This window comes from Scardinius erythrophthalmus, assembly GCF_964197995.2.
Source record: "Scardinius erythrophthalmus genome assembly, chromosome: 6".
Taxonomy (NCBI): Eukaryota; Metazoa; Chordata; class Actinopteri; order Cypriniformes; family Leuciscidae; genus Scardinius; species Scardinius erythrophthalmus.
In genome coordinates, this window is record NC_138226.1 from 47,904,944 (window position 1) to 47,922,501 (window position 17,558).

The following is a 17,558-nucleotide window of genomic DNA, read 5'->3' on the forward strand; positions in this document are numbered from 1 at the left end:
CAGAAATACTTTACCCCAGAATTAGGTGCTTGCCCAAGATCGGTAGCTTTAACACACTTAGCTAGCGTTGGGTCTTCTCTCTGCGCTGTTATCAAATGTTCTCGACTCACTTTTAAGGGGACTTTTGACTCCAAACTGGGATCAGGTGCAAGCTCAGGCTCTGTGGTCAGTGTATACTCACATGGGGTAGTGTCAGCAACCAGAAAAGAATCAGTGAGATCCACCACTTCTTTGAATTTTTGTGCTTGTGCACGAGTCACTGCGCATGCAGGGAATGCTGAAGGATACAAAGTAGCAAGATTAGTCTGGTCCTCTACACTTGGGGTATATGACACAATTGGAGAGGGAAAAACTTCGCCACCTGCTAAATCATTCCCAATAATTAAGTCTATACCTTTTACAGGTAACTGTCTACGGACACCCAGCTTAACAGCTCCACTGACAAGACCTGACTTTAAGTGAACCGTATGCAAAGGTACATTAGCACAGCGCATCTCAATACCATGGACCAACACATCATACCCTGTGTACGTGTCAGCAGAAAATGGTAGGCTACTCTCAAGAATGAAGGATTGCGCAGCTCCAGTATCTCTAAGCATGACTACTGGCTTAAACTCAGCATCAGGGAATATAGAAACCATGCCCTCTAGAAGAAACGGCTGGTAACTTTCTACATCAGCTGGGCTTAATTTTGGTAAGGACTGAGCAAGTGCTACACTCTTAGTTTTCGAACCCTTCTGCTTCCACTGATGACAGTCCGCAATCAAATGTTCAGGGCTTAGACAGTAGAAACATTCCCGTCTCTCACTATTACCAGACTTAAATTTACGAGCACTCTTCGTGAAATTTTCTGCTCTAGCAGGGCGCATTACATGAGGCATCACATTTGGCATATCGCCCGCATATGGCGCAGAGAATTTCGGCTGCCGTCCTGCAGCAAAAACAGTGCGATGTGTTAATACGAACTCGTCAGCCAAAACAGCAGCGTTAGACAAGCATGCAACTTTTTGTTCGTTCAAATGAACCACCACATTCTCTGGGACACAATTCTTAAAGTCTTCTAGCATGATTAACTCTTGCAACTCTTCCAGAGTTGTTATTTTGCTAGAGAGACACCATTTATCAAAGAGGATTTTTTTCTCCCTTGCAAACTCTACGTACGACTGCCTGGCTGTTTTCACGTGTCGCCGAAATTTTTGCCGGTATGCTTCAGGGACAAGTTCAAATGCGCGTAAAACCGCTGCCTTAATTATGTCATAGTCGAGAGAAGATTCGATTGGCAGAGCAGAACAAACCTCCTGCGCTTTTCCCGTAAGGCTACACTGCAATAAAAGAGCCCACATCTCTTTTGGCCAGCCTAATTTTCCTGCGACTCGCTCGAACGTTACAAAGTAGGAATCTACTTCCGCTTCTCTGAACGGTGGTACTAGTTTAATATATCTACTGGGGTCAAAAGGAACTGTAGTAGACATGTCGCTATGCCCTTCAGCCAAAGGACTAGTTGCTGTTAATGTAGGAGAAGACACTGAAGAAGTTTTGGTACGCGGAAAAGGGATTGGTTGTAGAGCAGCACGCTGAGCTTCTAAAGCCAATTTTCGCAACTTAATATCCCTATCGGCCTCCGCTTCAACAGTTCTCAACTTAATCATCTGAGCTTCACACTCCTGCTTCTTTATCTCCAGATCTAACTCCTTTAACCTCAGTGCTAACCTAGGATCTTGAAAAGCAATAGCTTCTGTGTCAGGTGGACCTACACTACCCACCTCTTTACCTGCTGCAGCGTTGAGTTGCTCTACCACCTCACTATCGTCGCTCTGTCTCGGCAAAATTCCATCACTTACCAATTTGTCATACAACTTTTCTTTAATGACCTGCTTGGTAGCTTCTTTGACAATGACGATGTTAAAAAATTCTGCTATCTGAATAAGATCTTTTTTTTTACAGCGATTAAAGACTTCAAAAGATGGCGCAAGAGTAAATGAGAGCAGATCAAATTCCGTCTTAATCCCCTACTACACTCTCCTCTTTCACTCAAAGAAGAAAACAGCCAGCAATCAAGAAAAAAGTCGTACTCACCAAAGTAGAGTTGCTTGCAAGCGAGTAACGAATCCTCAATATTAGTAAGGACGAGCAAATTGTCACAGGGCAAAATTAGTAGTAATTTGGAAAAAAAAAACACAACAAGATCACACAAAAGAACGCAAAGGACGAGCCCCCAATTGTTACGTTCCCACTTTTTAGTCTAGGGGTTTCAAAGAGGGAGTAACAGATGTAACAAAAAGTAAATAAACGTGAGAAATCTCCTTTCCATCTATCCCAGCTCTAATTCTTTTTCACCTATAAATCACCAAAAGGCTACACAACACCCATTGATTTACAACTAGCAATAAAAGAATACTGAGAAAAAGTGTGCTGAACGAGTTTCTTTTTAATAAAGGTTCAATCAATATATTTGTAAAGCAAACAAAGATCAATAAACAGACAAACAAACTTAAATAACCATATCGTCAGGAGAGGGCCAGGCCAAAATAACAAACAAGACAAGGACTTCCTAAAGTTTAAACCCAGATAACTTACGTAACAAAAATAAATGAGAAATTAAAGACAGTTGTCTTACCTCTCTCCCTGACTAGAAATAAACAGGAAAAAAAGTTAAGGAGTGGATACTCCAAACAAATTGGCACCCAACTCCCTACACGGTTTAAACTCACATAGTTTAAGTGGTCATTGGACTCAGACAACAGGTTTCACCAAAGAATGTAAGTTCTCTTTTTAACAGCAATTCACACACAATAATGTCTGGGATAGCTGGAGAGGGACTCTGTCGATCACAGTCTCTTTGTGGTTTTATACAGGCTGCCAACAGATAAGCCACGCTCCTGCTAATTGGCATCAGCTGCGGACAATTTGGAGTGCTGCATGAGAAAGAGGGAGAGAGAGAGAGAGATAGAAAAAGAGAAAACAAAAATCACCAGCACAATATAAACAAGACTACGTCACAGGACGTAACAGCAAAATGTGTTTCTTTGCTATTATTATTTTCCCCTTTTCCCGCAGCATATATCAAAAGTATTTGTAATGAAAACCCAGAGTAAACAACTTAGCAATATTTTACAGTAGGAAAAAACGGGTATACATTCACAACAATACCAAAAACAAAATCCTCCAAGATCCCCGTACGGGCCACCACTCTGTAACAATTTCCCTTACACTATCAAAGCAAGAGAAAAGTACTGCGCGCAAAACATAAGGTAACGGGCGGATCGGATACCTACTAATATAAATAAAGCCAGTAACAGCTTACTTTCGTTAAATAAACACTAAAGAAAAAAATATATAGAAAAAGATCTACATGTATGTAGACTTAAATTAATTATATATTAACGAAAATACAATGACACACAAGTTCAACCAAGTGTATTGAGAGATATCACATTATAATACCCACACGGGCAGCAACATGCGCTTATTTCACAGCTGGAGGCACGGCCGCACTCCGACACAGCAAACAAACATTCTCAAATTATGCACACACATTTAACCCTCAAAACCCCAATGTCCCAATGTCCTGGCCAGCAGACCGAATGTTCATTCAAGCGACATAAATTGTCCGTACGAAACTACAATGTCCTCCGCGAGAAGAAAAAGACACAAAACAAAAATATAAGGCGAAGCGTGGCGAGAAGCCGCAGTCAATACATCCCCCGTGGACTTACGCAATCTCGTCACAGTCTGTTTAGCCGATGGGAAGCTGTGGTAGTCCAGAAAACAATTGACATGTAATCCACAAAACAATAGGGTTTTAGTCCCTTTGATGAATTCTTCATGCAACTATTACACAGAGCCCGCTAAACTCAGACCGCTTCCCCGTTTGAACTCCGGAGTCCTCTCCCGACGTCACTTCCCATTCTCCTTAAAACCATATTGCGTGACATAAAAATGACAAGAGGACAAAACAAAAACAAATAAAAGTCCATATAATAGTCCGTGATTACACCACAGGCATCTGATACAACATTTAGCTTTTTTTCATGTGAAGAGAAAAAACAATACAACAAAGCATGTTTATCATCACCTCAAAAAAAAAAACTGTACATAAAGGCAGAATTAGGTGACTATTACAAGTGTGCCAAGAAAACATCCCCCACACCATTACACCACCACCACCAGCCTGCACAGTGGTAACAAGGCATGATGGATCCATGTTCTCATTCTGTTTACGCCAAATTCTGACTCTACCATCTGAATGTCTCAACAGAAATCGAGACTCATCAGACCAGGCAACATTTTTCCAGTCTTCAACTGTCCAATTTTGGTGAGCTCGTGCAAATTGTAGCCTCTTTTTCCTATTTGTAGTGGAGATGAGTGGTACCCGGTGGGGTCTTCTGCTGTTGTAGCCCATCCGCCTCAAGGTTGTGCGTGTTGTGGCTTCACAAATGCTTTGCTGCATACCTCGGTTGTAACGAGTGGTTATTTCAGTCAAAGTTGCTCTTCTATCAGCTTGAATCAGTCGGCCCATTCACCTCTGACCTCTAGCATCAACAAGGCATTTTCGCCCACAGGACTGCCGCATACTGGATGTTTTTCCCTTTTCACACCATTCTTTGTAAACCCTAGAAATGGTTGAGCGTGAAAAAATCCCAGTAACTGAGCAGATTGTGAAATACTCAGACCGGCCCGTCTGGCACCAACAACCATGCCACGCTCAAAATTGCTTAAATCACCTTTCTTTCCCATTCTGACATTCAGTTTGGAGTTCAGGAGATTGTCTTGACCAGGACCACACCCCTAAATGCATTGAAGCAACTGCCATGTGATTGGTTGATTAGATAATTGCATTAATGAGAAATTGAACAGGTGTTCCTAATAATCCTTTAGGTGAGTGTATATATATCCTTGACTAAATCAGTTCCTTTCATAAACGACTTCACAAAGCTTGTAAGATTGCTAAAGTTCATCTTGCGAACTCTCAGACTAAAATGAAAGTGCAATATGATTGTAAGAGTGTGGCATGTACTTACGTCTGTGCTCGTCCTGCTTCCTGTTCCTGGATCTACATTGCAGGCTATTCTCTGGAACTTACACTGTAGAGAGAAAGCGAAGTGTGTAGCTGCCTAGCTTAAGAAAGGTAACATATATAAGAAACATTTGCTTATTAAAAAGTTTTGGGGGATTTGTGTCTCAAGGGTGTATCTCAAGCTGTCTAGTATGGCAAGCTCGAGCGTGTGTGTGTGTGTGTGCGCGTGTTCGTGTGTGCGTTTCTTTTTTTTCTTCTTTTTTTTGTGTTCTTGTGTTAACACTCTTGTGGACAAGAAATCCTTTTTGTTTTGTAAGTTACTGTTTGTTTGTATATACTTTTATTGTCCATTACCTAATAAGTATATATTGTTTATTCATTGGGAAGGGATTAGTAGAGAGGTGGGTGCCATTTCCTTTTATATCTTGTTTTTCTCTTGTTTAAGCTAGTTAGGGAGTTAGTGTATTATTATTGTACTTTTGTTTTCTTTTCTTTTTTGTAGCTTATAGTTTCTCCCAAATAGTTAGAGGGTTTATGTTTGTTGTCTTGGCCTTGTCCCCTCTTGAAGCCTTGAAATCCTCCCACATTTGTTAAATAAAGAACGTGTTTTTCTATTGAGTTGTTTTTGGTCATTGTTACGGCATTGGGGTTGGGAATTGAACCTTGCAGCCTCGCAGTTGGGAATTGAACCTTGTCCCTTCAACCCTAGACAAAATAGGGACGAGAGACACACACACACACACACACACACACACACACACACACACACACACACACACACACACACACACACACACACACACACACACACACACACACACACACACTCTCTCTCCATAGGTGTAAAGGTTTTAATACTGTAAACTACTCTCTCCCCTTACACTAACCCTATTACAGTTTTTTACAATCGCTATGACAATTTTTTCAATACTTTTAACAAATTTTCTAAACTCTTAACGCACCAACACACCTAAAACACACAATTGGCAAAACGGTTAATTTCATGCTCAAAATCACACATTGTAAACTAAACTCCAAAACTAATTTTCTAAATACAATAATACACTAACACAATACACAATGTCTAACAAAACACTGCAAACATGTTTCAAAATCAAATAATTATTCAGAACACTAACACATGTTCTCTTCCAACAGGAACATTTAGTCAATCATAACACAATGACAAAAAAACACTATCATCAGCTGAAATTACAGAAACTGCATTATTTTATATGTGTCAGGTCTGCCCTTATACAACAGACAGTATACTGTATTGATCATAGATTGTGTTTTGCACTGCAGTTTTTTTTTTTTTTTTGGGAAGTCTCTATATTTTTGTTTTGTTTGTAATGTAAATGCATGCATTTTGTTGTTGTTGTTTTTTTTGCAGCAGAAATTCAATACAACAAAATAAATGACCCTTCTTAGAGTAGCTTTATAGAATGTCCAGTATGGTTTGTAAAAAAAAGAAGACAGAGACAGAATTGCTGCAGTAACGGCTTTATTTGCAACAGGACATTTCTGCAAGATAACAAAAATATGCAATATAGCTGCCATTTACAGTATTACTGTATGTGGAAATACAAAATATACAAACAGAAAAGGCCATCTTCTAATCTGTCTGGTCTTCTGCATTTGTCCACATGTTCTCATCCACATCACACCTGATATCTTCCCTGGCAAGGCATCTTGGGAAGAATCTTTACAGTAGAATCTTGGGAAGATTCTTGGGAAGAATCTACAGTAACATGCCTTATCCACCCCTGGCAGTGTTCAGCTGTGGTGTCTTGGTATACAGCATCTTTTGCATATAGGAGGGACATTTGGTCCTGTGGACTATGGCCAAAAAACTTTCATCTCCAGGCTGAGAAAACTCCTCAATGGGGTTGAGGAAAGGGAAGTAAGGGGCAAGGAAAATGGACATCATCCTCTGATGGGCGTCAAACCAGGCTGTGACTAGACGGGAATGGTGGAATGCCACATTGTCCCATATTTGCATAACTTCAATCAGCTGTTTCTCACTAGCAATGGAATACTGTAATGTGAAAATACAAAATATACGAACAGAAAAAGCACCAGAAGAATAAAAAAAAAGAAAAAAGAAAAAAAAAGAGTCATCTTCTAATTATTTGCATAATTCAATCAGCTGTTTCTCAGTAAAAATAGAATAAAATACAGGGGATATATTTGTGTTTCAATTCACAATATAAGCAGCTGTTTACCTTGACTTTAATCTGTAAGGTTAGGTGTAGAGCATGGTGTTATCTGTTCTAGCATACAGTGTTAAAGCATTGGTAAATTTGGCAGTAAAAATCCATTGTTTTGGTCTTGTTTGAGCTTGTGTGTAAAAGAAGTTAAAGCATTTTAAATTTGTGTTAATTGTATGCATTTTGTGTTAAAGCAACAAGAACTGTGTTAATAGTATAGCTTACACAGGCGGATGTAGTGCTAACTGTGTTAAGAGTTTTGGAAAATTGTTAAAAGTATTGAAAAATCTGTCATAGCAATCGTAAAAAACTGTAAAAGAATAGGTTTGTACTTTTGAAAATCAAAAGTTTGATAGTGATGGCCTTATGAAAGGCAATTTTTGTGAACATAATGGTTATATAGATGAAACAACTATTTTGTGTTGTGAAAATAATACTTTGTGATGTTGTGTATTTACTAACACAATTGAAAATGTGCTGAAATGTTTGAATAAAGTGCACTTTGATGATCTGTTGTGATAGTAGTACTAAGAGTTTTGAAAAAGTACACCTTGTGAAAATAGTACCAAAGTGAATAAAAAAAAAAACTGTTAGTAACAAAACTGATGACACACCAATCAGAGGGCCATGGGGAATTATGTGCTTTGGATAATGAATCCCGTGGGAGAGAAAGAAGAAGAAGAGAGAAAAATTAAAATGAAGAGGACAGGGTCAAAAGACATTATTCCAGACAGAATACAGAGCATGTAGGCTATAGTTGAGCATGTTCTTCTGCAGGAATGATCATGAGGGAAGTTGGTCTACAGGAGGTTTGAATGTTTTAGATTTTTTTTTCCTTGAACCAGGTCTTTACAATAAACTGGTTGAAAAAAATGTTTAAAGGGGAACTCAGTCTGGTTCTGGATTCCTAATATGATTTTTAAAAGATGTGGAAATTTAAATTTGTTGCTTACTTGTGATTTTAAATGTACGAGACTACCTATGAAACTCTCAAATTTTCATAAGCAAGCTCTTGTGTCATGGAAGCTGATCTTTAAACACAATTTTTCTCCTCATATCATATGGAATAATCAATATATATTATCTGCCCGCAAATCTTTTTTCTTCCCTGATTGGTTTCATAAAGGCATTGTTTTTGTTTCAGACTTAGTAAACGATAGTGGAGACTTCTACTCTTATAAAGATGTTACTGAACTATATGGTTTAAATGTATCAAAACAGAACTACATTAAACTTACAAAGGCTATCCCTTCTAATTTTTTTTTTTTTTTTGGTGAAATCTTATAAATCATATGGTAATTTAAATATGAATGTCCCTCAACTATTTATACAAGGCATAAATATCCTGGATGTTAAATGTACAAATATTTTTTTAAGAAACTTTATCACTGGTAGTAATAATTCAATTATTAAAGCTTATGGGAAATGGTTCGCACTTTTCCCAAATATCACATTTCATATGGTATGGACAGTGCCAAACAAATTTTTGTTTCATAATAAAATAAAATAAATCCATTTAAAAATTATTCATCGTTATTACCTTTGTAATAAATATTTAAGTACATTCTACAGTAATATTTCCCCATTATGCTCTTTTTGCCAAGAGGAGGAAGAATCTTTTTTACACTTATTCTACTTCTGTTCTCATACTAAACAATTTTGGCTTCAAATTTCAGCTTCCATATTTCTTGCATTTCATCAGTTATGTAATATTTCTGTCAGTAAGGTTATTTTTCACTCTGATGTCTCTGAAAATAAAAAAATTAGATGATATATTAAACTTTTGCTGTATGATGGGTAAATACCATATTCACAAAGCAAGATACCTTAAATTCAAATCTAGTTGCAAAAATTTTGCTTATGATTTACAGTTATTAGTGTCTTCACTTCAAAAAATCCACTCCAATAAAAAAGCTTCAAAAACATCCTGTATTATAGAACAAATTTGATATAAATTGTAAAATATCTTATTTACTGTTATTATTTTTATCTGTATCCCCACATGTTCATGTTCATTGTTTTATATTATTTCCATTGTACTGATTTATATTGTATTGCAATAAAACAAAAAAAAAACAAAAAAACAAACAGTTGGTCTACAGGGTTTTACTCACACATACAGTATAATTACAGTACAGCAGTACTTTAGATGAGAGACCTTACAGTAAATACCGTGGCACATGTTGTTAGAAAACTGCTCTGTCACAAAATCTGACTATATAATGACAGAATAATCCAGTAACCGGCTGTGATTGGCCCGTCCCGAGCAGCGCTGAGGAAAGTCACAGGCACCACGTGACCGCGGGTTCACTTCAGCAGAGCAGAGATCATCGTTATTTATGATTCAAATCTGAATAATGACGCTTACACGAGTGCATAAGTGAAAATAAGCAATTTAGAAAAATATATCCAACGAACATTAGTAATAAACAGTATAGAGAATTTACATATTAATACATAAAAAACAAATAACAATAAAAACACATGCCAGAGTGTACAAATTGATCAATTAATCAAAAACCGGTATATTCATTAAAGATAACGTCTATAAGCAGTGAGGAGGATGACGTGTCGCGGTTAGCCCCGCCCCCTGCGCGAGTGGTCCTCAGCCACGCCCTGCTCCGCATCCTCATGACAACAGCAGCATCCTCGCCATCCCAGCATCACTGCGAACACAACACACAGATAACCCTGAAGAGGAGACCCGCCATCCCAGCATCACTGCGACTGACTCCAGCAGGACAACACACACAGATAACACACACAGATAACCCTGAAGAGAAGGATTCCAGCAGATCCACACGCAGACACCAGCATCTTCTTCCGTTTCTCGCCTGACGCCATTAGCTCGAGCTCAGCCCGTTCCTCGTCGTCTTCTGCTCTTCTAATATAATCTCGCTGATACTGTGTGATCATGACGGACGCCGTAGCCGAGTGTAATATTAAAGTGCTGTGTCGCTTCAGGCCTCTGAACCAGGCGGAGATCCTGCGCGGAGACAAGTTCCTGCCCAGCTTCCAAGGGGACGACACGGTCATCATCGCGGTAACCATCGCCTTTATCCACATTCACCGCACATTCAACACTAATATAGACATTACATGATGATACGAATCAGCCCGGTGATGATGATGATGATGATGATGCGCGCGACTGTGTCAGTATGACGTCAGCACATATAGAGGCTCGAGGCCTAATCTGAGTCTAGCTAAAATATACAAAAGAAATATCGTTCTGTCTGTGTGTGTGTGTGTGTGTGTGTGTGTGTGTGTGTGTGTATATGTATATATGTGTGTGTGTTTGTGTGTGTGTGTGTGTGTGTGTGAGAGAGAGATAGTTTGAATGAATGCAGGGAGTGGCTGATGAGGATAATGTAACAGTTATTGGGGAGGGAGGGAGGGGAATAAATGTATATATGTAGTGAAAGCTGAATGTGAAAGTCATCACAGGTCTGTGAAGGCCTATAGTGTGTGAAGCTGAACTGAGACAGTCTGTTCCTCCGGCTATATCTCTGTGACGTGATTAATGGTCTAATAATCAATATCTGAGTCCAAACAATGACGTTCCCGTTTCCTCTGTGTGTTTATGTGTCCGCAGGGAAAGTCGTACGCGTTTGACCGTGTGTTTCCCACTAACACCACTCAGGAGCAGGTGTACAACACGTGTGCCAAGCAGATCGTCAAAGGTCAGTGTGTGTGGAGTGTGTTCATGACTATAGCTGAACTCAGTACATCTGAGCTGTGAGGAGAGCGTTCGCCAGGCGTATACTGAATGTGTGTGTGTGTGTGTGTGTGTGTGTAGATGTGCTGGGAGGTTACAACGGCACCATCTTCGCCTATGGACAAACCTCTTCTGGGAAGACTCACACCATGGAGGTACAGTGGGTTACACTCTTACATTATTACAGTTTTAATTCCAGCAACATTATCAAGAGCTCACTTTGCATTCGTTTTTTAGGGAACACTTTACAGTAAGGTTCATTAGTTAACATGAACTAAGAATGAACAATACTTCTGCAGCATTTATTCATCTTAGTTAATATTAATTTCAACATTTACTAATACATTATTAAAATCAAAGGTTGATTTTAATCAAAATCTATTAATCTTTGTTAATGTTAGTTAACAAAGATGAATAAATACTGTAACAAATGTTAGTTCATGTTAGTTAATACATTAACTAATGAACCTTATTGTAAAGTGTTACCGTTTTTTACACTATAAAAATAGCAAAACCAGTCAAAAGTTTAATAAAATGACTTTGCTCTCAAAATGGCAAATATTTAGCAAAACATATGTTAAACATCACTACTAAAATCTACAGTTTTAGTTTCAGTTTAGTTTTTAGTGTCATTGGTTCAATAAATTAAAATAATAACAAAATAAAAACCAGGGAAATTAAAATAGTTATAAAAGGAGTAAAAAGATGATACATAGATAAACTTCTCATCTTCCAAAACACCGGTGTGTCATATTTTCACATTATTAAAAGATTAAAAATGGACGTGACCTGGCCAATATGAGCAGCACAACATTGTCAAAAATATAAAAAATCACCATAACATTAAAACATATCATCAAAACGATTAAAGCATGTCTGTCTGTGTAAGTTAGCAACATTCTGTTGTTTTATTGACAACAATAAAATACTTTTTTCCTAATGTATCTAATAAATAATACACAATGCATAATAATATATGCATATGGATTTATTGTGCTGTCTGAACCATCATGCGAGCCATTGCTCTGTGTATTGATCTGAACCGAGCCGGACGATGACATCACTGATTTAACCGAACGGCTTTATAGACGAACAACTAAATCAATGACTTTTATTATACTAAATAAATGACTCTGCGTGCAATAACATAGATAATATTGAATTTAATAGAATACATAACAGTATTACTTAGACATTTTATGTGCAACAATATTTGACTAGGTCCTAATTTATTTATAATTATTGCACAGTTTTTATTCTTGCATTGTTTATTTTAGTTTTTTATATTGCTATTGTGCCATTCATTGAGGAAGCGGCGTAGACATGCACTCTAGTTTCTAATGTTTCATTGGTTAATGCTTTTATCCTGTGTTTAGACCGGGACCGTAGTGCTTTGTTTCGTTCCTCCATGTACAAATGTGTGTGGAATGACAATAAAAGACTCTTGAAGAGTTCGATCTTTACAGCAGAACTGACTTCAGCTGAACTGTGGCACTGCTTTCTGTTAGAGCTGCAGGACTGAACTCAGTTGGCATTATTTTCCTGTTATCCCTGTAAAGCTTCTTTGAATCAGTCTGTATTGTATAAAGCGCTATATAAATAAAGCTGACTGGATCAGAGCAGGATGAGTTTGACTAACGACGTGTGTGTTTCAGGGGAACCTGCACGACCCGCAGCAGATGGGCATCATCCCCCGCATCGCAGAGGACATCTTCAACCACATCTTCTCCATGGACGAGAACCTGGAGTTCCACATCAAGGTACTAGAGTTCCCCCTGAACATCTGACTTGAGTTTACCTACAGTCCACACTTTTAAACAGTATACTTCTATTATAACCTATATCTATTATAAACATTATACTCTATAAACTATAACATTAAACATGACTTCACCTCTGACGGCTCGGGTTGACTCCTAAGTGTAGCTATTCTGACCAAATACAGTTTTTACCAACTGCTTACACACAAAATCTTTTCATGTCACACGATTTTTGAAACCTCTCACTCAAAGTGCAAAACTACATGCCAAATCTCCAAAACCATAAGCTATTTCTCAGCCTTTGACTCAGTTTTCAATTGCATAAAACACTTTTTGCAAAACACTACACACAATTCTCTTCCTAAAACACAAAGATCTATCAGGAAGTGACTTGCTTTCCTTTTCCAAACACAACCAATCAAAATGCTACACTTATTCACCAGGTCACACAGACACACTCCTCACATGTGCAAACACTAATTGCTTAACTGATCACTAACCAATCACTGCTTTACTGTAGTATAGGCCTAAATAGGTCAAAGGTCAGATGATCTGTTTTGAACAATGGATTCCTGGGACCCCCCCGGGTCCATGTCACAGGATACGGACTTCGATAAGTTTTACTCTATCTTTAACACACTTTCAGATGCTCACTCATGTTTATTTCGCGCTGTAACTGGTGTTATTAAGGCGGAAGAGAAGATCATGCGCTACAATGTTCCATTCATTCATCAACTGAGAACAGGATGACTAATCGATTCTTGGGATTTAAAGGGACACTTCACCCATTTGCATTAAGCTTTGCATTGTTAGAAACCCAGTCATACTATTGAATGGTCATGCAACATTTTTTCATTTTCTCCCGAGACGAGAGAAATCTGTATTTACCTCTTTACACTTCCTCCTACAATGACGCAAAAATGGTCATTTTGCGTCATTGTAGGAGGAAGTGTAAGAGGGGGGGATTTCTGTTAAGACTACAAGCACTAGATCCACCCTTTCAAACCCGCCCATAGGGGGTTGGACCTAATGCGCTAATAGACCTATCACAGATCAGTGCGAGTGCGTTTGATTTCAACGGCAGAAACCTGCAGAAAACAGGGACGAAGAAAGCTGAGTAGTAGGGGTTACCATACTCTATTTTATTCTCTATAAAATACTCTATAAAACTCTATACTCTATAAAATGACCGGGATTCAGCTTTTGCTTTCTGCGGTCGCCATCCATTGATTACATGCTCACCTTTTGTTTCAATCTAACTGAATTCACCCCGATTGGTGAATCTGAATGTAATGTTTACATGAATGCTCGGTTGATTTGCGTTTTAACATTGCTAAGAAAATACCCGCACCTCCGTGAGAGATAGCCCATGAGACCGGTGCATCTCACAGGCGCGCTCATCAGTAATCACAGTAATACAGGGAGCAGGACGAGGCTAGCGCCGCGGGAGAAAGACGCGAGGCCGGTGGCGTGATCGGTTGAAAGACGCGAGGCCGGTGGCGTGATCGGTTGATATGTGTTTTACCATTGCTAAGAAAATACCTGCTCCTCCGTGCGAGATACGAGAACAGTGCCTCACAGGTGTCGGTCGTCAGTAATCACGCCACCGGCCTCGCGCCGTTCTCCCGCGCCCCTCAGCCTCGTCCTGCTCGCCACAGTAAACATGATGAATGGCGACTGTAGAACGCAAAAGCCGAATCACGGACATTTTGGGCAAACTCGTCACGGAGACTCACTCGTAGCCTAGCCTTGCCTTGATGTTTTTGTTTTCAACTGCGCTGTCTTACTGGTAGGCGTGGCTTGGGAGTGGCCTTGTAGGGCAGCGAAGCAAGTGCATTCTGGGAGTTGTTGTCTTTCATCCACATAAGCCAAAAATACATTTTCTGGCTTTTCTCAGTCTAGAAAGCTCCAAATTCAAAAATAATTTCACATTTCTTCTACATAAATGACCCACTTTCAATACACATTCATGTCTCCACGGGTGAAATGACCCTTTAAGAATCGATATCGGTTCGTAAAAATGAGAATCGATTAAAATCGAGAAAACTATATTTTTTACCCAGCCCTATCCCTGACCGCAATCTAACCCCAACTACGAGTCTGAATCGAACGACGTCTCGTTCCTTTGTGAACACTATCACTTGGGAATAAGGTCTGTAGTGTCCCACTAACCCTGCTAGACAGACTCCAGACAATGCCTTCGAATATGCTTTCTCACGGCTGGAGGATCTCAGACCAATTTCAGAGAGAATCCCACCAGCAAAAATACAACAGTTTTTATAGAATAGGAGCATGGCAAAGCAGACATGATGATACATAATTTCCCTACAATTTGATTGGTTGTTCATATGCAAACCCTTCTGTTACTAGGTAGAAGCAAACTCTGTTTTCGTGTTTGCTTCACTTTGTTACTCAAAGTCAAGAGTTTATAAACCTAGACATCAGCCTAGTTTAATTTTCCCTTTTGTTATACTCGGACATGATTCACTAACACACACACACACACACACACACACACACACACACACACACACACACACACACACACACACACACACACACACACACACACTCAGTTACGAGTTTTTGACCAAAGAGTTTGGAAACATTTAGGATTCAAAAGCATATAAATGTTATTCCTGCAATAACAATGAATGCTAGTTGTGCTCGACCAGTGCTCTCAAAGGCAGTGTTTGCTCTCCTCAGGTGTCCTACTTCGAGATCTACATGGAGAAGATCCGGGATCTCCTGGACGGTTTGTAGGAAACAGAAATAGTGCAGCGTAACGAATTCCCTACAATACTCCTCATTGTGTTTCTTTCCTCTTCAGTCACGAAGACCAACCTGTCTGTGCACGAGGACAAGAACCGAGTTCCTTACGTGAAGGTGAACGATCAGCACATTCAGTGAGAGTGAGATTAAAGGAGGAGTTCACCTCAGAATGAACATTTCCTGATCATTTACTCTCCCCCACGTCATCCGAGATGTTCATGTCTTTCTTTCTTCAGTGGAAAAGAAATGAAGGTTTCTGAGGAAAACACTCCAGGATGTTCCTCCATATAGTGTCTTCAATGGGGTCCAACGGGTCGAAGGTCCAGATGTGAGTTTCAGTGCAGCTTCAAAGTCTCGACACGATCCAGCCGAGGAATAAGAGTCTCATCTAGACAAACCAGCCGACATTTATAACAAAATAAAGATTTATATACTTTTATCCACAAATGCTGGTCTTGCACTCGCTGTGATGAGACACACATTACGTAATCATGCTGAAAGGTCAAGCGTGACATAGGCGTAAGAACAGACCCAGTGTTTACAAAGAGAACGTGCAAATCCTCATTAACGTAAAATAAATAAGTAAATAAAAAGAAGATTTAGAAGTTTGGAGAAGAAAATGAGATGGAGTTTTTCACCCTGATTACGTAATGTGTGGCGCATCACAGCTAGAGCAAGACCAGCATTTGTTAAAAGTATATAAGTGTTTATTTTGTTATAAAATGTCGGCTGGTTTGTCTAGATGAGACTCTTATTCCTCGGCTGGATCGTGTCGAGACTTTGAAGCTGCACTGAAACTCACATCTGGACCTTCGACCCGTTGGACCCCATTGAAGACACTATATGGAGGAACATCCTGGAGTGTTTTCCTCAAAAACCTTAATTTCGACTGAAGAAAGAAAGACATGAACATCTCGGATGATGTGGGGGTAAAAGAGTAAATGATCAGTTAATTCTGAGGTGAACTCCTCCTTTAAGCTTTCTACCAGCGCTAATGAAGTGTGTGTTATCAGGGTTGCGTTCGCGCTAATGAAGTGTGTGTTATCAGGGTTGCACTGAGCGCTTCGTCTCCAGTCCGGAAGAGGTCATGGACGTCATCGACGAGGGCAAGTCCAACCGGCACGTGGCCGTCACCAGTGAGTGCTCATGATCCTTATAATCTCACTGACCGTAGCTGTAGAGACACATGATATGAGGAGAGTGAAGAGTAAACGCGGTGTTGTTGTGTGGGCAGACATGAACGAGCACAGCTCTCGCAGTCACAGCATCTTCCTGATCAACATCAAGCAGGAGCACGTGGAGACGGAGCAGAAGCTCTGCGGGAAACTCTACCTGGTGGATCTGGCCGGCAGCGAGAAGGTCTGAACTCTTTTTACTACACGCCTTTGGACTTTCTGTCTTTAGTGGAATAGTGTCGGGGTTACACGCAACATTGGAACCCATTGACTTTAATAACATGGATCAAAAATAGCGAAATATTTGTCATATCATCCTTTTAACGTTTAGGGGTATTTCCCATGAATGGCGTCAGCGCTGGTCAGTGCATTGAATCAATGCCATCTCTATTATATGGCAGAGGTGTAACATCCAGAAACATCAGAAAGTAAAAGTCCTCCTCAGTATTTTGTTCCAATCACCTGGATTTGCCAATTAGCACAGTTTTTCAGCCAGGAGAGAGAACTAATGAACTAACAGCTGGCTGAGTTCATGGCTGGAATAAACATATGGCAGGACTTTTACTTCCTGACCCGTGGACTTTTCACCTCTGTTGAATGGTTCATTGATGAATGTATGAAGCTGATTTGGAGTTAAAGCGTAACTCTCGCCAAAATGCAACCTAGGCTCTTTTTGTTAATCTACTCGAGGCAAACTTTCGTTTAAAAGCATATTTAGTATGAAAACGCCACTGTTAAGGTTGACCGTATTTGCGTTTTAGGTTAATGCCTTGTGAATTGGAGTGAATGGGGCACTTTTATGATAACATCAAAATCGCTATTTTTAAAACACTAAGAAGGCTCGACACAACATGAAACTGTGCTGAAGTGTCACCAGCGGCTCTACACATGAACTCCAGCACTGAG

At 39.5% G+C, this 17,558-nt stretch overlaps 1 protein-coding gene across 1 annotated transcript in view; it reads left to right on the forward strand.

Annotated features, from left to right (window-relative positions):
* Positions 1-10,141: 10,141 nt before the first annotated feature.
* kif5aa (kinesin family member 5A, a) overlaps positions 10,142-17,558 on the forward strand; it is a gene marked incomplete at its 5' end in the record, with an annotated part of 40,580 nt that continues 33,163 nt past the window's right edge. Inside the window, 8 exons of the mRNA XM_081369085.1 lie at positions 10,142-10,270; positions 10,823-10,910; positions 11,027-11,100; positions 12,601-12,705; positions 15,412-15,460; positions 15,536-15,591; positions 16,526-16,613; positions 16,712-16,836. Of these exons, the coding sequence (XP_081225211.1) occupies positions 10,142-10,270; positions 10,823-10,910; positions 11,027-11,100; positions 12,601-12,705; positions 15,412-15,460; positions 15,536-15,591; positions 16,526-16,613; positions 16,712-16,836 (714 nt within the window). The remainder of the gene's footprint in view (positions 10,271-10,822; positions 10,911-11,026; positions 11,101-12,600; positions 12,706-15,411; positions 15,461-15,535; positions 15,592-16,525; positions 16,614-16,711; positions 16,837-17,558) is intronic.